Here is a 23,216-nt window from a genome sequence, read left to right as displayed (position 1 = left end):
GGCACAGAAGAACAAGCTGGTAATAGCTTACATATTCGAATAAATCTTTTTTCCTTCATCATCTGATAGAGCTTTACCTGCTTGGTAAAGCTATGGTTCAGTGTTAAGAACTAACTTCATTTTCAAACTTAGAGTGATAAATATTTGCTGGACTGCTTGAAGAGTCACAATTTCATTATCTTTCTAGAAAAAGGGAATACTACTTTGGAATACTGCCTAAAAGCAAAGGGTATAAAGGTTAAGCTACTCTGCAAACATAACATATCAAGAAATAAGAGGTTTAGTTTAAAACTATGAGTTCATGTGCTACTACTAATAGTAAAAAAAAAAATAATTTTAAGAAAAGAAAATAGATAGGAATTGCTTTAGTAATTTTCTTTTGTGCATTCTTCAAGTGGTTAGGCATCATGAAAACATATTAAGTACAGAGAATATTAACATACCTTTCCTTACATATTCAACATGTTTCTTTTTAGGGAAATTAGGTTTCATTTTCCATGGTTAATGCAGGATTGCTCATACCTTTAAAGGAAAAAAAAAAAAGGCATTTCCATGAGAAAAGGTCTCATGTCTATTTCAACAAATAATACAGCCTTTAATTAACAAGCCATCTTAATGTCATTCCACTATTACCGAGTCTATTCCTGTACCATGTCCATTACACAGTTTTTCACTAGTTGCAACAAGGTGTCATCATATTCTAGTATAAGCAATTTGTTGCCAAAAGAACTATCAGGCTCACCCTAAATAATAATTAGCATCTAATGGTACTAGTGTTCTCAGTATCTCTTGGTCAGGTTTAACTGGGAAGGGCACAGCAGCTTGATACACAAAACTTCCTACAAATGTGGATTTAAAACAAGCTTCATGAATTTCGTTTTATAAATACAAACCAAGTAACTGTGGTCATTTTTACACTGTATCCTCTGAAAATAGTTTACTACAAAACAAATCACTGCAGCATAAGATCAATTCCTTACCAACTTTGCCCTTTTCAGCCTTTGCACTGGTTTCTGACCAAGACAGTGTATCCGTGAGAAGGTGGCTCTGGGAATCACGCAATGGCTTTGCAGGAAACATATGGTTCTCACTGTAATATCAATAAAAAGAACACTAGCAAACTGCAGTAATTTTTCATTATCTTACCACGCTTTACAAACTGTCATAATCTGTATTTTACCTACCTTGCCTTGCTTCTTTTCTGATGAACCACTACAATTTTATCACTACATACATTACACTGTAGTTGCCACAGATGCAAGTGTGTGACAGATGCAATCTACAAAGCAAGTCCCTAGCACAGAACAGAGAAACATTCCAATTTTTTCCTTGACAGCTATTATATATTAGTACATGTACTTCAGTTCCAAATGCACTCTAGCCATATTCTCTTCCACTACAACAAACCTGACATGATAAATAACGAAGAAAACATCTCCAAATTCTCTTACCTAATATAAGCTGTGGATCACTGGGGTAAGATTTAAAACATCAATAAACAGGTAGCTGAAATTTAATGTATTTCTTTTACAAATAAAAGATTGTCAATACTATTCCATTATAATTTTTTAGTCACAAGTTCAAGTCTACTCACCACACTCGTCATTACATAAGTGTTGCAAAAAAGTTACAATATGAAATACTAAGCTATTCTATTTACTTGGTTTAAGAAGCATCTGTGATCTTTTCACACTTTAAAGATGTCATGTCCACGAAGGATAAGAACTACGAAAATATGTTCTAATATCAGGAGAAACAAGATATACATTTAAAAGGCAGCCTCCTGTCCTTTGGTACAAGCTTTTGAAAGGAGGGTGGAAGTGAGGAGGTGGCTGATTTTTTTTCCCAACTAACAAGTGATAGGACAGGAGGCAATGGTCTGAAGCTGCACCAGGGGAGGTTTAGACTGAGTATTAGGAAAAATTCCTTCACTGAAAGAGTAGTTAGGCACTGGAACAGGGTGCCCTGGGAAGTTCTGAAATCACCATTCTTGGAGTGTTCAGAAACTGCGTAGATGAGGGCCTCAGTGACATGGTTTAGTTGTAGACTTGGCAGTCCTGGGGTAAAAGTTGGACTGGAAGACCTTAAAGATCTCTTCCAACCTAGTTAATTTTATGATTCCAAGTGCTGAGGCCTGGGATTCCCCTATGTGAAACCTCTAACTAGATAAAAAGCAGCAGGCCTCTCCAAAAGCTTGCCAAGTAATGCATCTGTATCACAGGCAGACCAACTGTCTCCTATGCATGCAGAACAGAATGTTGCCGATACTGAATGTTAGGCAGGTATGGAAAACTCAAGTCCTGGGACAGCACTGAACTGAGACAAAGCACATTATGGGGTGGGAAACAAACATCTTATTTCCATGAATTTATTAGTAGAATTACAGCTTAGCTGTTTAAAATCTGACTTGTATTTATTATGAGGATACTCTTCATTTGCTTACCACTTTTAAGTATCTTATAAATGGTTCTGTTTATATGTGCAGAGGAAAAAAGAGACTATCAACTACTTGAAATAAGTAGAAGAAAGCAGATTACTTTTTGGATGTTGAATTAAGACCACCAGGTGTGGAAGCTTGCTCAGGATCCTGATTAACGAGGCAAGTTGGGAAGGAGCAACCATCCCCTAGACTGAAAAATTCAGGATTAGTGTCACACATACCAAACTCACCCCAAATTTCAAAGAACTTTTTTCTGAAGCAAATACTACTGTATCTTATTCCAAAATACCAACCACCCCCCTAAACCTTATGGATCCTGATTACTCAACAGTTCTAACAAATGAAGCATTAAAAACTGAGCATACCTTGAAAACACAGGCAGCAACCAGTATTTCTTCTCATCGCCAAACACTTGCCTTAGGTTTTTGCTGAAGCCCAAGCTAAAGCCATTCTTGTCTGTTCTGTGACGAAATATGGGAGCTCTGAATACCTCTTAAAAGAAAAAAAAAAAAGATCTCTTTGCAAGATAGCATGTTTTAAGTTTCACACTGGTATTTAGGCAATTGCACTGATGATACCATCATCCAAGAGGAGAGGTTGTACTGCCTGAATGACTGAAAAAGCCAGTCCATTCATGAAACCTGAAGTCAGTGCCAGTGTCACTGTGTGTGCAGAGGAAGTCCCATGGCCAAGGAAGGGTGGAAGTCTCTTTTACCTTCCTCTCTAATCAAGGCAAAGAAGAGCAAGGAACTCACTTTTTAAAAAGGCATGGTATATGAAGATTTCAGCATGTGATTATACCACAGAGTATTCAAGAAAGAAAAGCCTAAACAAAGTGTTTATGACAGAAAGAGTAATGAGAAAGAGGAAAATCTTAGCCTACTTTAGTAATAAGACTAGCTTTTCACATGCTGGGGTATTAAAGTGTCATGTATTTTTACAGCTGAATAAAGAAGCACTTTACTCAGAGACCCAGATTGTTCCCCACAGACGTCCACCCTAAATTTCTGGAGACAAGTGCTAAATATAGCTTCAAGTGTTGCAAAGTGCCTGAAGCAGAAAATTCATCCACTTTCCACCAAGTGACTGATAGCCATTTAATTCCCTTAACTGGCTATATATATTAGGCAAAGCATGTCCTGGTGTCTTGACAGTACAGCTCACACAAACCATGCTGAAACCATGCAGAAACCATCCTTCTGCAGTAAATCCTTAGCTGTGAAGTGCTGAAATTACCTTCAACATGTAGCATGCATTAGTTACAAGATGTTTTAAAGAAGGGGGAAGGGAAAATAGAGATACCCTTTTAGGTGCCTGTGCCAGGCTCGGAAAACAGCTCCCTAGATGTAAGAACAGTCACGCTTAAAGCTGTCATGGCTTCATTTTCGAACTATTGCATGTTCAGGGTTTCACAAATCTAGCAATTTCCCAAGGTAGAATGGGAAGAAGAGACAAACATATTTTTTTTAGTAGCTTCAGTGTGCAGAAAACATGATATATTACCTGCATGGAATTCAATGTGTTTTAAAAATATGAAATGTTGAATTAAAAGTGGCTATCTCTAACAATTTTCTTTGCACTAAAATGGTAAGTTTATAAACACAATACTTAATTATTTCTGTTCATTTAAGCATCATTAATAAAAGTTTTTCTCCACTTATCACTGGATCGAACAATTTCTTTCTGATACTAATTTCTATGTAGATGATTTTTCAGCATACTGAAGAAACCCACAAACCCTGGAGAAATCTTCAAGTAAACAAGCTGTCTTTCAAATAGATATATCCGAAGTTTTTCATTAATCATCTACATATTAGTAAATCCCAAGAGAACTGGGGGAAAAAAAAAATCAATTCATCGGCTTACTCTAATTCAGTTTATATCAACAGAAAAGGATTTAGAGAGTTAGAAACTTTAATGAATATTATTGCAAATTGGTATTATTATACTCCAGGATATAGTGTAGAACAGGCATCCAAATCTTCTTCACCTCCTTTGTAACCAAACATGCACTCAAGTGGTGGGAAATCCTGGTTTAACGCTGATACTCAGTGCAGTTACATATACTGCCCCATAGCAGAGGCACAGGCCATCTTCTTTGAGGTTTTTCAAAATAAACTCTTAACACAGAGTCCTTTCTATGCATCTATAATTATGTGGTAGACAGAACGCACAACTGTATCAAACATACAAGCACTTCCTTAAGGTCTGTTCTTCCCTATCAGACCATTCTCTGACGTTGCCTCTTTTTGCTCATTCATGTTGGTCAAAACTAACACCACTAGGGCCACAATCAACCTGCCTTCTGGATTTTTTCCCTCTCTCCTCACCGCCAGTAGAGGCAAATTTTTGGAATTAATAACTATGCTTTTCAGAACTTTCGAACAAAAATGTAGCTGAATTGAACAGAGGAACTTTAGGTCTGCAAGGAGCAAGGGTGGGAATGGAGCATGGGAGTCACTGACCCGAGACATCGCATCAGCCAGCTCTGTTCTGTGGGGCTGGGAAAGCCAAACAAGAAGCACTTGCATGAGCATGCATTAGTGTTACAGCATTTATTATAAAGTGATCTCAACTTTTTATTATTATTATTTTTCAGTTTATTCAGCTTCTGTTAACAAGCTGTGGATGGCATGAAATGGAAGGGAGAGGATAAGTTTATTAGTAGAATGGGGCAAGAGGAAGAGACAGAATTCTTGGGGATCACCAGAACTGGGGAGTCAGTACCGGACACTGCCAGATCTGGGCAGTTCTAACTAGGATCAAAGGAACTGGATTGCCCACTTTTTCTATAGGATTGCCCACTTTTTCTACTACACCCATACATATAATAAACATTTATTATTAATTTTCAGCTGTCAAACACAGAAGCATTCAATCGACTTACCTAATGTAGACTTATTCTTGCTGACAAGCCAACAGTGATACCCAAAGAGAGAAGACAGACTGACAGAAAACATAGCTGCAGCAAAGAATAAAAACATGATGTGGAACTTGGCTTGAGTATCAGGAAGGCCATTCTACAAATAAACCAAAGAAACAAGAAAATGCTGTTAGAACTGGGGAAATAGCTGTTTAATTTGATTAGTAATAATCCTCTATTCAGCCAAATTAAATTCAGTGCAGACACAAACACACCACATACAAGAGTTTGAGTAAATACATTATACACCTTCTATGTACAAATGGCCATGAAATTAGGTTGCTGACAGTATCTAAGCTAAAGAAACAAGCCCTTTCTTGAGAAAGTATAAATACCCACAACTAGACCTGAAATTTAGATCTGAACTTTGAAGTGTCTTTCAGTGAAGAATAATTTATCTTTACATCAATTGTCTTGTTTAATTAACCTTTTCAGAAAACTTATAGCATAAATATTGCAAATCTGAGAAGGTAACACCCTAAGTTGTGAACATAGATAATCATAATTAAAATACTAGAAAATGTCTCTGAAACTTGCACAGCATAGCATCAAATTAACAAAACCTACCTATAATGTAAATTCCATTGTAAAATGTTTTCTAAATAATTGCATTCTTGTTCTACACAGCTTCAAAATAAGGAAGAAATAAGTGAAAATTCAGAAACTATCATAAACAAATAGAGGGCTATGATTATTAGGTAAACTTTTGTGCCTCCTATTAGGAAATACTAGATGACAATATAACACCTTGGAATCTTTGACTTCTTGCACAATGGTAACTTCAGATGTTTAAAGACAGTTTGTAGATTATGGTACTTACTGTCCAAAATTTGATAAAATACTGTAAATCTGTTGCAGCGATGAACAGGCAATACAGTAGCGAGTAAGCCAAGAAGAGAAGAAAAAATTTGTAATTGGAGAATCCCACACAGTTGTTCACCCTGATAATAAAAAAAGTAAAAATGGAATATAATAGAAGTTATTTTCTTTGCTTTCATCCAAATTAAAATTAAACGTATTTACTCGAAGTTAGTATCAGCATGTAAATCAAGTTTTATTTCCTATCTATCTCTGGTGCCTGCCTTAAGCTATGGAAACATATTTAGCTTCAACTCCTAAATTAGTATAGTAATTATAAGAAAACAAAAACCAAAATACCACCACCAGAAAAAAACCCAAAACCCTTTACCTGGTAAAACCATTTTCAACAGCTTACTGAAATTGAATTTTCACTTACTGCATGAAATCTGTTCCAAGCATGTGATGCAAATGTTTACTTGGTTTGTTATTGGCTTTGCTTTTACAAAACATGCCACCTTGGCCAAACATTAAATTCAGCATTGCCATTTAAACACACAGTAATAGCTAAGCATCTGTATCAACTACAGTTAAAAAGGACTCACAACAGATTGCTCTAATTAAAAAGACCCATAAGATATTTTCTAAGCTTATCATGATTCTTATTAGTAAGTCAATTTACAATTCTCCAAAGTGAAGTGTTCTTCTTTCTTAAGTATGTCAGAGTAAGAAATTCCATGATAAACTGTAATCAATTCAGATTCCAGGTTTCTCTGATAACCCTGTTTTCCTTTCATGGTATTTATTTTAGGACAGTTTTTACTTTATGACACTGTTTAGTGAGAAAAGAAATTTCAAGCGAGATGTTATCCCCCAAAGATGGAATTTCTTGAATCAAAGACAGATTTCTCTCTCATGGTTTTGTACTACTGCATATGGTACACACATTAAAATAAACTTTCATAAATTATTCCACTCTCTTCAATCTTGACAGAGCTGCAGACTGAGGAGTTCTTACTGGAAGAGAATAGTTAATCAGAAGATTGGAGAGAAAGTAAACACCAAGTTTTTGTAATTGTACTATTTGAACTTACAGTAAAACCCAAGAATGGAGGTTAGATGCGAAGTCTACAGTTTTTGAGGAAGAGTGAAACTGATAAATGTACCAACGACTCGCTAAATAATCGTGTGCTATTGCACTAAAACGTTCATAGAGAAGAACAGTCCAGGTTAACAATTTGGATTACAGGTAACATTCAAACCACTTCATTTTGAAGTACAAAAATAAGAGATATCCTGTCTATCTCAAAACTTAGTTTACTGAAAATGCCAAGCAAATAACCTGCAAGGCACTGAAAGTGATGCAACTTGATTAACAAAAAGCATCACAGAATTAAGGAGATAGTAAATTCTTTTCAGAGTACTCAAAAGACAAAGGAGAGATGTTTCAAATTATTCCTAAAGTGTTCCTAATGCACCTTGCTAGTATTAAAGTTCTTACATACAAATTACATTTTTAGCGATTTCTCAAGCTATTGCATTTCTGCCTGCAGCTCCATCTATATACGGTATGAGTAGCAGCAGCACTAGCATAGACATCACTAATGATTTTATTTCTGCATCACTTAAACTTTTTAGAGTAGTTAGAGGGCAATTAGCATTAAATATTTCCGTTTATCACAGTACTCCCATTAGCATAAGATTGACAGCCAAAACAAAGCCTTCCAAAAAGGAGAAAACAGCCGATCTGGGACTGAGACATGACTACCATCTTACTACCTCTGCCTTCCAAATGCCTCATCTTACTCTCTCTAGGTTATTTTCACCTGTCCTCGCTCCAGAAACCCTTCTAATAACAGAGTATTAAAATAGTAGTAATTCCCATTACTGTTTCTGTGGTATCCCTAAGCATCGCTTGTATTCCTTCCTCCGTCTTTCTTGCTCCCACCAAAAAATCCCAACACAAAAAGCAAAGAGGACCTAATGAGATTTTCAAGGGGGCTAAATCCCACCCATTATACTGATTTGCACTATTACATTTGTTGGCAAAATAGCCTTGTATTTCCCAATATAGGATTTGATCAGCATCTGTGCAGTATTTCAAAAGTCTCTGCCACTTCCACAGTTATTTTTTCAGAGTAAGCAAGGAACTGTGAATATCCACTGAAACTAGGAAAAACAGAGCAAGATAATAGCTCTTTTTCTAGTGCATTTCTGCTACTTGAAGTACAAAAGGAACAATTCTCCATCAAGAGGTGTTACATGTCTTTCAAGTACCTTCTCCACCTCTTGCTTTTTTGCACCCATTGCTTGCTTATTAGATTAAAACCAGTAAGCTGTGTAAATACTCTCTTAAACTGGGTATGTTTATGTTGTTTAGATACAAAGAGTCTGCAAACAGGTGAAATAAGCAAATGCTACTGATTGATAGGAAAATTGAGAAGTCTATGCCCTAGTGAAATACCACTTCACTACCCCTTTGTACAATGCTTAAGTGCTCAGTTTATGATTTGTTATTTGATGCAATGGATTTTTATTCTGAAATTAAAGCTTACATGAAGGACATTTTCATGTACTATCCTAAGACAGGACAACTCAAAAGATCCCAAACAGACCTTAAATCTTATGAAAGTGTGTATAATACTAAATAGTATAGTAATATTGAAACTTTTCACTGACACTTTGCCAGGAATAGCCTGACAGCTATTCTTCTTACAGCTTTCTATAGGACAGCTGTAAGAAGGCTGAGAAAAGGAAACAGCCTTTTTTCTTATAAGAAATTTGTTCTACATTCAATGGTTTTATCTGTGTCGGTATTTTTGTTTTGTTTTGAGGCTTTTTGTTTGTTAGTTTTTTTTCTTTAAGAACCACGCTAACAACACTAAGCATCAGCAAGTTTCACATGCTAATATCCCTACAGCAAAGAACATATATATAGGAAGCAACTCTATCCTATATTTTTAAGTATTTCTTTCAATTCTATCTACGACGCAGCTGCAAAGTAAGGGGAGACTCTTAAATCATACTGTATTATGCCAGAGGCTGTGGTCAGGACCAAGACAAACAGGAGAATCCCTGCATCCCTTCCTCCCCCATGACAAATTGATTTCAGAAGGTCAAACCAGCTGCTTAGAACCATGTACCATTGCCAGGAGATTCTTCTTTTCCAACTGGTTCCATGTGGTAAAGAACTGATATCTACCACTCAATCCTCTTAACCTGAACTTTACTGAACAATTATCTTTAAGTATTTCCATGATATACCTGCCAAACTGACATAAAACTAACTACATATCCTGTTTACCCACTGGTTCTAAGGGCTGCTGAAAAAAGGAAAACAAAACACTGTGCAGGCTGACATGGCAGTAAAAGGAGGGAGGGTGGGAAGGAGAGAAGCAGAGGTAAGAAAAAGTAGAAAGAAAACAAAGAACCCATAAAATTAAGAGCTAATTTGCTGTTTCCAGCAAGGCCACTCAAGGAGCTTCAGTAAGGGGAACGAGGCACAGCCTTTCCCTTTGGTTTTTACCCTAGGGTGGTATTTAATAATTCAGTGCAACTAAGCCACACTAATACACAAAAATCCATGAATATGCAATCCTTAAAAGAAGTTTTCTTAGTGACCAGAATCCTAGCTCATCCTAACTGTAAAAACATGGAGATACCTAACTCACAGGTCTAAGAAAAATCATAGAACCATAGAATAGTTAGGGTTAGAAAGGACCTTAAGATCATCTAGTTCCAACCCCCCTGTCATGGGCAGGGACACCTCACACTAAACCATGTCGCCCAAGGCCCTGTCCAACCTGGCCTTGAACACTGCCAGGGATGGAGCATTTACCACTTCTTTGGGCAACCCATTCCAGTGCCTCACCACCCACACAGTAAATAACCTCTTCCTTATATTTAACCTAAACTTCCCGTTTAAGTTTGAACCCACTACTCCATGTCTTTCCACACCTCGCAACTAGGATAAGAAGACATAGTAAAAAACTGAAAGACCAGTAACTTCACATAAGAATCTAAATGCAGGAACAGTGAAGCATCACCTTCATAACAGGCCCCTCAAGAGTTTACCGAATCAGAAAGTAAGAAAGGAAAGCCAATAGTACACTCACCAAGGGCAATGGTGATCCATTTTCAAAATGCATCTTAAAAAAACCCAACAGAATTCCAAGCATCGCAAAAAAACAAAAGGAGAAAAAAAAGTCAGAATCACAGTCACGTGTCAGATTTAAATTATTCACATACAGATGAAGAACTGCCCATATGTATGACTGGTTACCTAATCTATTTTAAAAAGGTATCTATTTAAATTCAGATAACATAGTTTACCTAAAAGTAAACTGCAGGTAACACAAACTCCTAACACTTCTTCCGTCAAGAGCACAGTCTTTTAAGAAAACGCAGCCTATAACTTCAACTTCAGGATTTGGTCTTCATTCTGAATAGGTTTTTCAACTGTTGTTTATTCTCTGACAGAGCCTTAGAAACTGGGCTCAGTTTCCATATATTCTATAGAACTATATTCTATAGGTCAGTTATTATATACTTAGTGATACAAGCAAATCTACTACCAAATACATCATTTGCTTTTATAGAAATATATACAGGGGCACACAAGGTTTTTAAGAACTTACCTTGTACGAAAAAATCCCAAACATTTTTGCAATGAATCACTGTCCATTAATAAAACATGCACAAGAAAATCAGATATAACTGAAGCAAGTGAATTGTGACAAAGTAAGGACAAAATTAAGGTATTCTTCAAAATTTATGAACTAATAGCCTTCTGCAAATTACTCACATTTCTTAGGATAACACAGGTCATCCTGTGTTCTCCACCCTGCTTGGTCACAAGAATGTTCCTGTCTTACATTACAACCACCATCCCATACAACACAACCAAGATCTTTCTGCTTCAGCCCAGTTACTCTTTCAGTGCCTCTGCTGTTTTGCTGTACAAAGAGAAAGCCTTCTCTGCCCCATAATCATGTTGAGAGGTTTGATGCATTATCAGCTGAAGAGCTTTTGGAACAGCCTTAAAGCTAAGAATAAATCTACCTCTGAGGAAGCCCCTTCTCTAAAGTTAGAAACTTAAATCACTCAGGGCAAGAGTGGAGAACCACACAGCCACTCAAGCTAAATGGAGAGAGGTCATAGAGAAGAACAGCTGAAAGAAAGATTAAATTAGAAAGCAATTAGACTTCTGGGGAATATGGACGTGAACTTCCTTTTGTGTTAGACAAACAAAAACTTGTGGTTTATGACTTCAGTTAGAAATGGGAGGATGGCTGATTGTTTCTTTCTTTAAAAAAAAAAAAAATAACCTGCAAGTTATCCAATGAAAAATAGGATATTAAGTTTATTACCTCGGATAAGATGCAAGTCACATCATGATTAGATTGAGATGGGTAGTGATGTTTACTCAGATTCTAACAAAAGAAGCAAATTGTTGTTTATCAGCTATTTTTGGTTACATTCTTAAGGAAAGTTCTTCATTAATATTCAAAATTTTAACCATTATGTAAAGAATGTATAAGACCATGTAATCGATGTTGGCATCAAGAAAGCCATCAAATGAATTAGAGTAACTTACAGACTTCCCTAGAAATAAGTATCTAAAAATTAAATCTGAAAAAAATCTGCAGGGGAAAAAAGCTCATACGCCAAAACATTAAACCTGAAAAATCTATGCATAAAATAGGAGGGTTCTGTGTCAAGAAAAAAACCCATTAATTCAGAAAAATTACTTATTTAAAATATTTGCTTACTTGTCGCATACAGAGCAGTGATGGCAACGGTCTGGTTTTACAAGATGGCATCTGTCACAATATCTGATTGCTAAAGGAAAAAGTTCCATGATTAGATCTCAATGTACAGTTACACATTTTGATTCCTAGAGGTCTGCACAAAGTAAATACTAGCAGCTCAGCCCAGCAGGAAAACATTTCAGGAAAACATTTCAGCATGGACAAACAGTTGCATTCTGTAAGTACTTGCAATGCTGAATCTGGCAGAGTGAACCCAAAAAGCTCAGTTTTTGCAGTCTCTGCTAATCATGCTAATCAGGGCTCTTTCTTCCAAACCCCTCAGCTCTGCAAAAAAAACCCAATGAATCAACAAAACCCATACACAAACCCCTCACTAGAGGGGAAAACCTTTAAAGACTGTTCAACAATACAGCTATTTTAAGCTATTATTCTAACAGCTTTCATTTACTACATGAGATTATCTCCTGGATTTGTTTAGCTAGCCAGCATTTACAAATTTACACTATCAGTAGGTTAGGATAAACTCTTAGTTTGTTCTTGCAACCCAGCAATAAGCAACTAGGTTTCTTACTGTGATCTATCTACCTATACATGACATGCAGACAGTGACTAATTTATTATTTTTAGATATTTTTTCAACCTATGAAAGAAGGAATCAATGCAGTTAATGACTGCTACAGCCTCTTCTGCAGTTTGTTAGCATTACAAGCTATTTGTTAATGTCAGTTTGCAAACATTTAGCAAGGCACTGTTAATCCACTTTAAAATCCTAAACTGTATGCAGCAATTTACTTTTTCCAACAATGTTTCCACTGAATAAATGTAGCTGTATAACGTTATATTAAAGTTATTAGGTCACTTTTTTATTTCATGAAGGATGAAAAGCAGATCTTCCCTACAATCCAAACCTTTGAATTTTTTATTTAGTCAGTTTAGGTAGCACATCAAGACACCTGCCTCTGGTGGTCTCCTGATCACCTATTTACCTCCAGACATTGTCCGTGTATAGATAGGAAGATCCTTGGCTGCCCGTCTTAAGACTTCTTGCTGGGATTCACCTCTAGGTTCCCTCTCTAAGGATTCCTTGTCTGAATATGATAGATGAAACTGGAATAATTTTTAAAATCAAAGATATGTTAGCAAATTTCAAGTTAAGAATCTGTAGAGATGTAAAGAGAAATAAATATTAATTTCATAATGATGGATTTGCAGCATGTACAAGGTACTACAACAAATAACCCAGTGTTCCTAAGACCCCTTATTTAGTTTATGACAACTGAAGACTAAATTAGAATTATTTCTGAGTTGGTATTGATGCAATGCTGAATGTTTCCAGAAGTAATAAGCATCACTCTTTAAGAACAGGATCAAGCGCTTACCATTCCCTCGAAAGGTGAGTTAATTTACTTCTGTAATACTAAATATTATATAGTTATATAAGCTAGGTGCCAGTCTAACTGAAAGAAAATACAGTACTAGTAATAGCAGAAAAGATAGCTTTATTTCTCTGGAGACTTGCTGTTCTCTTCAGCAGCTGTTAGGATGTGTTTTTACTTCAGAGACTGGCTGACAGAAGGAAGAGATGGGTGTCCTGTATGACAGAATAACCACTTAACATCTTCTTGCATGAAAGGACAACTTCTGTCACTGCCCAAAATGGCCACAACAAACATCGCTCCAGTAAGAACTGACAGGGCAAAAATTACTGAAAGAGATGCACAATATACATGACATAGTCCAAATTTCCTGCACTCTGAAGTCCTCTGCAACACAGCAATATAGTCAGCTTTGTCGCTGTAGCTTCTAGAAATGGGAGATGCCAAAGTCTCTCTACCAGAGAAACAGGATACAAAATCACCTCTGAAAAGAAGTCCGTATTTGGCAGGAAAAGTGGCTGTCTCTAATCTGTGCTAGAAATAGAAGACGTCTGCACAGCATTTATGTCTACAGGAAGGCTAGTCATGACAGTAATTTTTTCCCCCTAAACGGAAGTGATGCATGTAAAACTAAGAAAGCAGACAAACATAGAGTTAGGAGCTTATTCTCCCCTCCATAGAGAAGGCATCACTCTACCTTCCTAACAAGGCTCACAATCTTCCAGCAGAAGCTGGAGCTTCACTATTTAGCATCAGTTTCTCAAGCCATGTTTCATTTTTATCCCTAGCAAGAACACACTCTTGCTAACACCTGAATTGATTTTTATTGGTATACATAGGATTTCTCACTGCAGAAACTTGATTCAGAGTACTTTATTTTTGCAATGCTTCCTGTTTGATGCCCATGAAGCTACTGCTCCATCATTTTGTATTGGTTCTCAGAGTGGTCCTAAGCCTACAAAATCTTCCTGCCTAGGAACCCATCTTCTCTCCCATCTTCATGCAATGCTTGTATACAGCTGGTGAGCCATACAGGTACACACAAGTAGAGAATGGCATACGTTGAAGTGAAGTCCCTCAAAGTCTCTTGAAGAGAAACTGCAGCTGGAACTTTAGAGCTTTTCACACGTGTATGAAGTTGAAATAAGCTTAAAAAGAAATGTACAGGCTGCGTGGTTTGCACCAGCTGCAGTATCCATGAAAACACACAAAAGCTTTACATGTGTTTTCAGCCTTCAAACAAGTATTTGCTATAGTTGGTACAGCAGTTCTTTTACAAACTTCTGCCCTAGTACACCAGGAAAAAGACATGGAACAACAAAGATGTCACTTATTGCCAGCAACATCGTGTAAATTCGAAGAACACAGAAACACCATGCACTGTTTTCTATTACCCAACTTCAATACACTTAATATCCCGTTTGAAGTTCTCCAGTAGCATTGTATGACAGCTTTGAAATCCACTGTAATTACTAAAGACTTGTCAAAATGTTTTGGAAGTCTTTTACTGGCATCAGCCCAGTGATCTGAAAACCCTTCTAATTATCACTACGCTCACCATATACATACATATACTTTGCTGCAATTACCAGATGAAATGGGTTCTTAATTTATTTCACTCCTCTCTGCCCCAAGCTGTAGTAAAGTCTGCAGTGTGACATTCAAGGAAGATGCCAATTACTTTGAATTATCTACTTGTTTCCACAATTACGTATCTTATTAGTGAATAAAAACTATTCAGAAAAGAACTTCCACACAACAGACAGCAGAAATCACAAGCTATTTATTTTGTGTTGGCATGGTGCTTATAGACACTGGAGTTGCAAGTCTGTGCCAAAATAAGCACTGGCTTTGTGGATATTTCAAACGCCAGAGTAGCCACAGCATGATTCTTCTCGACCTCAGAGGTTGTCTGACAATGTACCTACTGAGGACGGTGGGGTTTCTGTACAAAGACAGGATGGAAAAGGCTAAAAAGTCATGCTGGTTGTACGAAGCTGCATGGGGAGGATTTTCACCAAGGCTATTGACAATTTTGGTTCTTTGTTTTTTTTCATGTTAGAAAGAATATGAAATTAAAATAATTTTAAAAGCTAATACAGTACTAAAAGCAATTATCTTGAGGCTACATCATGTTGAACTTGGTTTTGTGTATTAACATTCTCCAAGACAACTGGATCCTCCTTCTTTAACACTTCTATACTAGCTGGGCGTAGACTGAGGATATAGGTTTACTCAGACCGCTTTTCCATAGCTGTTCTACACTATCTCCCTTCCTGCCTAGCCAGCTGTGACTTCCCAGCATCAGCTCACCTGCTTGTGTGCTTGTGCCACAACCCTCAAATTCCTTCATACCAAAACAGATGAGGAAGAAGTTCTAATTCAGAGGACAAACAGATGCCAACAGGCAATATGTCTTCAACACAGGGAAATCAATTTTTTGCCCCATGCAAAGATTTGAGCTGCTAGTTCGAGTAACTCTCATTTCTCAAGTGGAGAGCTTTTTTCTTCTTAGTATCATAAACACAATGTAACTTTAAAAAGCAATTAAAAAAACCTTTAAAACTTAGAGAAGGTGTAATTTTTTTTGTCTTGGTCATTACATTGTTTGCAATCTTACTGCTATTAAGCAGCTCTAACGACCATCTGTATTTTTCTACAGTGTAAAACTACATGAGATCAGAGCCTAAGATATTAAAATACTACAAGATCAGGCATTTGAGTAGGCTATTTCAGAAACGAAAGTGAAGTTTATCTTACTTCTTTTGAAGGATTCATTGGTAGCGTAAAGATTGTTTTCCAATAAGACCAGACGAACAGCATGAAAAATATGTGGTAAGCAACCAGGCACACAACTAAAATCAAAAAGGAACAGAATTAATACAAACAGACCAGTGATACTATAGTACTTACAAATGGCTGCTATACATATCACAGATAATTACTCTCACAGATGTAAATACAGCCTCTGCGAAAGCTTAACAACAAAAATACTGCACTACAACTTTACATGAGACAAATAGAGACTTTGTGGGGAAAGTCATGATACAGGCTACATACATTACAAAAGTTTGAGGGGAACAGTTAATAACCTATTAGAGCCCCATAATTATTTAGCAAGCATTTATGCATTTGTTAAATAACTGATGCTCCTCTTTTTTAGCTTTATAAACCATGTAGGGAGACTTCAAGCCATGCAAAAAAAAAAAAAAAAACCAAAAACCCACCCTAAAATCCCAAATCCCACAAAGGAAGTACAGCTACCTAAACAATGACTACAGTGAGGGGAGTCTTCAAGTGGATATGCATATGATACCTGAGCAGTAACCATAACCAGTTAATTTGTTTTCCAAATTTTTAGGAGGGAGGAGAGTAGGGTGGTTTTAAAAAGCTGCAGGTTCTTTAAATTCAAATATTCATTTGCTACTCTACATTCTTCACAGCCAGTGATTTATTCTTTGATTTTTTTAATAGATGTCAGTCAACATTTACCATGCTGAGTTGTCTTACTAGAATACAAAAGGTAACATTACCTTTTCAAAAGAGCCTGCCATGGATGGATAGGTGTGTTTCCATTTAAAATCTCTCACTATACCAAGAATTCACTACAGTAAATCCAATACTTGTATCCCCTGATTAACTTGCTCTAATGCACAAGAAAGATTATTTTGTTGTATTTTTTTTTTTACTCAGGCAGAGAAGCAGCAAATAGAGGACAGCTAAGTCAGCAACAGTCAAAAATACTACTTCTCTGCGGTACAGATGAACTAAGACCATTGGGAGCTCAAGGTTATATGCGGCTACGTGGTCAAATAGCCTTTATACGACTTCTATAAATTCATTGTCAAAAAAAACATCATACAGGAAAACGTGTACACAATCTGAAATACTGCCCTTGTATGATTAGCCCATGTTTTTATATACAGAATGATATCCAGTGCTAGATAATATTCTGTAACACATGCATGATAGTGTGTATAAATGCAGGAACAGCAGGTCGGCATGTTCTTGGTTTCCGTAATTTTGCCTCGAAAGTAACACTGAATAAATGTTTCTGGTGTTGAAGTTTGTTTACTCAAGAAAAGCAGCAACACAGTAAATATTTATTCTTATTCACTAGGCAGTTAAAAAATAATAAATGAAAGCCAACAAAATCTGAGGAGCAATCCTGCAGAAAGCTTTTGGGATGACAGGGGAAAAGAGCCATATGCCATGTCTATAAACAGAAAAAAAATCTCATCAATATAAGTAAGCAACGGAACTGGACTCCCCATCAAGCATAATACAGTAATTGACCATCTGGTTATTGCACAAGCATCTGGCGGGAACAGTCCACATTTTTATCAAAACATTTCTATCAACTCTAAAAAACCCCCTGACTTACACAAACTAAATCAGTAATTTTTTAACTACAGTATATTAATGGCATAAAGTGAGGGCAAGGTAGGGCAAGTTACATCAGCTCTGTACACTATGCATTTACTAATCTCCATCAATATTTCACTGTTGTGAGAATAATGGTAACTGATTTATAAGAAAATTCCTTTTTCACACATAAATACTTCGACTGCTGCAGGAAGACAAAATTTTAGCCTAAAGACATTATCCCATGTTTCCTCTTTAAAGTCTGCACAAGACTTAAGCTCTTCTTCTTCACTCATGCACCTCTGTTCTCCAAACTGGCCCAGGGCCTGACCAATCACTTCTCCCAGGTTACCTACCCACCAGTTTACCTGCACCACAAAGTGACCCTGGGCTACCAGCCGCTCCACTGGGTCTGTGGGTGTTGAGAGTCCAACATATGAACCTCATTTCCCTTGAGACAGAAAAAGAAGAGCTGTCCTCAGCTCCCTGCGCAGAAATCCGTCTGGTTTACTTTTTTTTTTTTTCTGGGGAAAAAGCCCCAAATGACTCTGAACAGTGTATCCTGTGCTTGCAGACCACCCATTAACAATTAGCTAGTATGTATGTCTAGAGTTGCCTGGAAATTTGCAGCGACCTGCAGAGGGGCTGAGCCTTATTTGCCCCTTGAAAACACATACGGCAGAAGTACAGCCAGGGTAAATTTCTCCTGACTGGCTGAAGCTCATCAAGGGTTTGACAAGCTAAAAATAAGGAAATGTAATGCTCCTGATGCATTTTGCTCATAATTCTAATGTGTTTTGTAAGCAGTGCTTAACACCACACTCGTTTTCCCACACACACACTATGGAGCAGCAAGAAACTGGAATTATTTTAAAGTCCGTGGGTGCTGAAGTTTGCAGATACGCTCACGCATTCATACTTGGGGAGAGATCATTGAACTGAAAAGTTTTCAAGCAAATGTTTATTAATTAGCAAACACTTAGAAGAAGTGAGGGAGTCACCAATGACACAGCAAAACCTGCTGGAATTAACACAAGTGTAAAATGCATACAGTTTGTCTCTTTAGCCCAAGCCCTTCCTGCCAAACCTTCACAGCCCCACACTTTACACTGCCAGTTTGTGCTGTGGTATTAAAACAGCATCTGGAAAAGCAATCTAGACATGCTACAGCCTTGGGTTACAAACTCTAATGACAACCAATCAGGCAGTTTTATTATCTTCTGAAAAGGTTATGTATCTGAAGGCTCCTGTTTCTTCAAAGACAGAAGAAATGCAGAAGAAAATCACTTTCCACTTAAGCATGTTGCACTCCACACAAACACACTGCTCATCTTTAGAAGTCCTGGTTTTACATGACCTTTACTTGTTCAGTAAATAAAGATTAGTTGACACTTCAGAAAGCCAGTAAGTAGAGTTAAAAGTTCTAATTTTTTTTTTATCTCTATTTGGAATAGCTAAAGCAATATTCAGGAACAGCAGGATAATAAAAGGAGCTGAGTAATACAAAAAAGTTTACTTATTTAAAACAGGTTAGATCTGTACCTCAATTTTACTAGTAAACCCTGATACATGAATTTCACTTACAAATACCTAAAAAACAAACAACAAAAACAAAAAAACACTTACCTTTCTCTCCAATATTTGTCATTGTCACTGGAAAATGAGAAAAAAGGAAAGAGTAAAAATGATGGCTAAATACAAATGATGTAACTGAATATTTTAAACTTCTCTTTTTCAACTGAAGCGGGGAGAGCAATCACTAAAAAATACAAGCTTAAGGCCACACACTATCCAGCTTTTCTGCTGTGTACATTCATCACAAGAATAGGTAGACAATGCCAATTACTTAGTACGTTTTTTGGCTCCCATTTCCTGAGAACTAGCATCTGCATCTATCTGAAGTTGCCCAAGTTCAGCCCAAGAAAAGCCACCTCTGCAGAACAGTTATTTCTTTAACTGTGGTTGTACAGGTTTTAATGTTCACATATGTTATGTTCTTGAGGCAGTGTCAGACTCCAGAAGTGGTTTTGCAGCAATACTCAGTGAAACCTTAGATTTCCAAATCATAAAAATCCAAAGTAGACAAAAGCTGCATTTCCTTTAAGAAATTGCCCACAGATTACAGGATTTGGGGATAGTAAGAGAGATGCAAGTATGTCAGGCATGGAGTGAAGTACACAGTTATGTATGTCACCACATTTATGAAAGAGAATATATCTTTTTCTTTACACCTATATTCCACCCTCAGTCGTGTTATATTTAAAAAATAACCATCCTGCAACAGATAACTCAGAAACTCTCAAATGATCAAAAACTTCATGGTGCTCTTTCCTCTCCACCCAAACCACATGTTTATCCATACCAATTAAGCAGTAATATACTGGCATCTACAACTATGAGCAAGAGGACAGTAGCTATATGGATCTCTCATCCCCTCTTGTTGTCCTAATAAAAAAGGCTGCACAAGGCTGGTCTTTAAACAGCAGATACAAGGCAACTCCTACTGAAAGGCCAAGCAGCCATACTGTCCTACTCTGATGTACTAAACTTCAGCATGTTGACAGAGTGAGGGAACTTTGAGGAGCAGAGATGCTGCAGTACAATAATGCGCAAGAACTGCAGAATTGTAAGTAAACAGTCATCCACTAGCAAAAAACTGAAAGACATCTCTAGAGCTAATGTGTAATTTCAAGGTGCTGGAGCTCTCAGATTAGGGCAAACTAGCCACTACCCAAACTCTGATTTTTGTTTCTCCACTTGGTATGGTCAGCAAGGTGTGCAGAAATTTTGCCAGTCTTCTTGGAATAACTGCTCTCTGCTAATTAAAAAGCCACAGCCAAGCATACATTGCAGAATCACCAGTTTCAAACTACAATCCACCAACCTTTCACAATGATTTGTGGTACTTTTCTCTCCTAACAACGGAATGGCACAGAACACTGCTGTGAAAGCAGTTGTCATCTTTCACACAGACACACCCTCACCTTGGATAAAATGTACTAATGAATGTGTCTGAGACTTTTACATTTTCCACATCTGTAAGTAAAGGACTAACACAACTAAAAAATCCAAATTCAGATTTCTACCTGACTGCAAGCCCACTTCACAGTTTCTGCCCTCCTCTGGGATGGAATGCACTTTTCAGAGTCTGCACCTGTAGACTTTTCACCTTCTGTGGTATTAGCCTGGAAGCTGAAAGTTCCTGACAGTCAGGAGCTGAAGGCTAAAATGTAAGTGCCCAAAGATGCCCAGTTAATCCCAGCAGAACAAGAAGCCTTTTTTTTTTTTTTTTTTTTGATACATCTTGTCATTTTAATCTCTTCTACCACCTGAGTATAACTCAAAGTTACTTTGTACACTCCTGAGTTACAACCAGTATAAGAGACTAAAGTAGAAAAGGTAAGGCCGAAGAGAGATGCCACTATCTTAAAACTTACCATCTTTTTTCTCCATCCTTACTGCAAGTGGTGTTTATGAAGAGACTGGCTGAGCTACTTAACAAAATTCCATGGAAAATAATTTTCTAACATGAAAGAACTCCTCTAATCTTGGATTTGATCACAGAAACATTTGCTATTTTCTCCACCTTCCGAACAGCACACATGATGTATTTATTTAAACCAAATTTTATATTTTTCAGTAGATTCAGTGATACAGATTTTCTATATTATTCAATAATATTCAATCTTGTAGTCTTCTGTGAACCATTTATACTAGTCTTTCTGGCAGTTTCCTAATTTCTCTTCCAAGGGGTTACATTCACTGCTGATACTGCACAGAAAAGTAGGTCAGGCTGTGCATCCTGTCATTAATAAATATCAGCTTAAATGTTGTGAATTCACTTACTAGTAGTCACATAGCATATGAATAATAAGGGTTAAAAAGCATTTATGTCTACAATGGCTTAAAATAAACACCAGTGACACACCAATCCTAACTATTAAGCAATTTCTACAATGTGGGAGAAAACACGGTAACACTCTTTGAGAGGGGAATGGAATGATACTCCCATATACTCAGAGATGGAGATAATTATAAAATCATGACCTGTCCTCCAGAAGTCATTAAAAACTTACAGCTCTGTTCGCCTGAGATACTGCATTCATTAAGAATCAGCCTTCCACTGCTAAAGCATCAGGATGCCATTTACAGTTCAGTACTAGCAGACTATCACATAATTAGAGCCTCTCTGTTTCATTACACAGCTTGCAGACAGTGCTCATCAGAATTAGGGATCAGGCTGGGACATATGCAGGACTTCAGCCAATGTAGATGTCAATTTCTGAGCCAGAAACATCATTCCCTGCTACCCTGAGCCCCAGGCAGACAGAAGCAGGAACAGCACATTCAGTAGTCAGTGCTGCTGAACAGCCTATGTTTGCAAAAATCAATAGTGACTGAGGACAGAAAGTTGTGCTACAAAAGATAGGAAAAAGCCCAGGATGGAAAGGACAACCAGAGAAGCCTGGGAAATTCATCCCACACTTGCTGGTAGTCTTCCACACTGGGAGAAAGCCATGCCATTAGAAATGCTGCATTGGCAAGCTAAAAGGCACCACAGTATCTCAAACCTGCCTGCCACAACTTCATCATGCAATCAGTTTGCTAAGAAGAGAAGCCACATTGCTATGCACCTTGCACTGGGTCAGACCTTAATTCAGTGATATCCACTTCCTGAACTATAGCTCATTTTCTCTGGAAATCTTTATTCTTGCTCACTTAATCGGAAAAATTAAGGCATTTATCTCCATGTAACTAGAGATATGGCAAGACGGATTGCTACAACAAAACCCAAAAGATTTTGGAAGATAAAATTCACCTAAAAAATTGGTATTAGTTTTCTAACATTAAATTTTGCTTTACTTTTAAACCCAAAATCAAGTTCCTGAACCTTACACTAAATGTAATGGTTAGATTAAAAAAGATAGGACAAAGCAATTAATTTTTTAAAGCTTTGATGAAAGTAAACACACAAAATCTTGCTTCTGTACTTTAAGTACACTTGCTAAATATTTAAAACTTTGGAATGGGAAAATAAGATACATTTGAGTCAGAAACTCTGCAGCCACATCTATAAACAGCAGTTTCTCTCAAACTTTATACAGCTTAACATCTTGGATCTGATCCACAAAACTAAGTACATATTTTATCTCTGTAACGTTATTTTAAACTGTGAAACACTGATCTGTAGATGCAGTTCAACTCAGCTCTCAGTACACATAGAAGTGTTTTATAGTTGTGACAAGAGTTTTATCGTTGCCTGCAACAGTTCTTCAGAAAAAAATCAGTACTTAGAATAAAAACTACCTCTTTCCTAGACAGAGCAGTGGTTTGCATTGATTCTGAGTGATAAAGCAGAGACTGCCACCAGTGCTTCGCTTCAGGACAAAAGTAACAGAAATATTTCTTGAAAGACTGAAGGTTGGCATAAGTAGACTGAAGGTTGGCATAAATAGTCATCGATAACCCATGCATCTGGATTTGACAGTATTTGTGAATGTTTCAGTGAACTCCTTTTAACCCTGTGCCCATCAAACTACACC

General features: G+C 37.1%; 1 protein-coding gene across 1 annotated transcript; it reads right to left on the bottom strand.

Moving 5' to 3' along the window:
• Positions 1-481: 481 nt before the first annotated feature.
• Positions 482-21,561, bottom strand: ZDHHC2 (zinc finger, DHHC-type containing 2). The gene is given in 12 exon segments (XM_010016148.1): positions 482-522; positions 981-1,090; positions 2,538-2,630; positions 2,806-2,932; positions 5,328-5,460; positions 6,184-6,304; positions 10,277-10,309; positions 11,933-12,002; positions 12,919-13,039; positions 16,069-16,163; positions 19,300-19,326; positions 21,516-21,561. Coding segments are annotated over 12 exon segments (1,017 nt in total).
• Positions 21,562-23,216: the final 1,655 nt, after the last annotated feature.

This window comes from Nestor notabilis, unplaced genomic scaffold, assembly GCF_000696875.1.
Source record: "Nestor notabilis isolate BGI_N333 unplaced genomic scaffold, ASM69687v1 scaffold31206, whole genome shotgun sequence".
Taxonomy (NCBI): domain Eukaryota; kingdom Metazoa; phylum Chordata; class Aves; order Psittaciformes; family Psittacidae; genus Nestor; species Nestor notabilis.
Note: the sequence above shows the minus strand (reverse complement) of the source record. Positions and strands in the feature narration are given on the sequence as shown.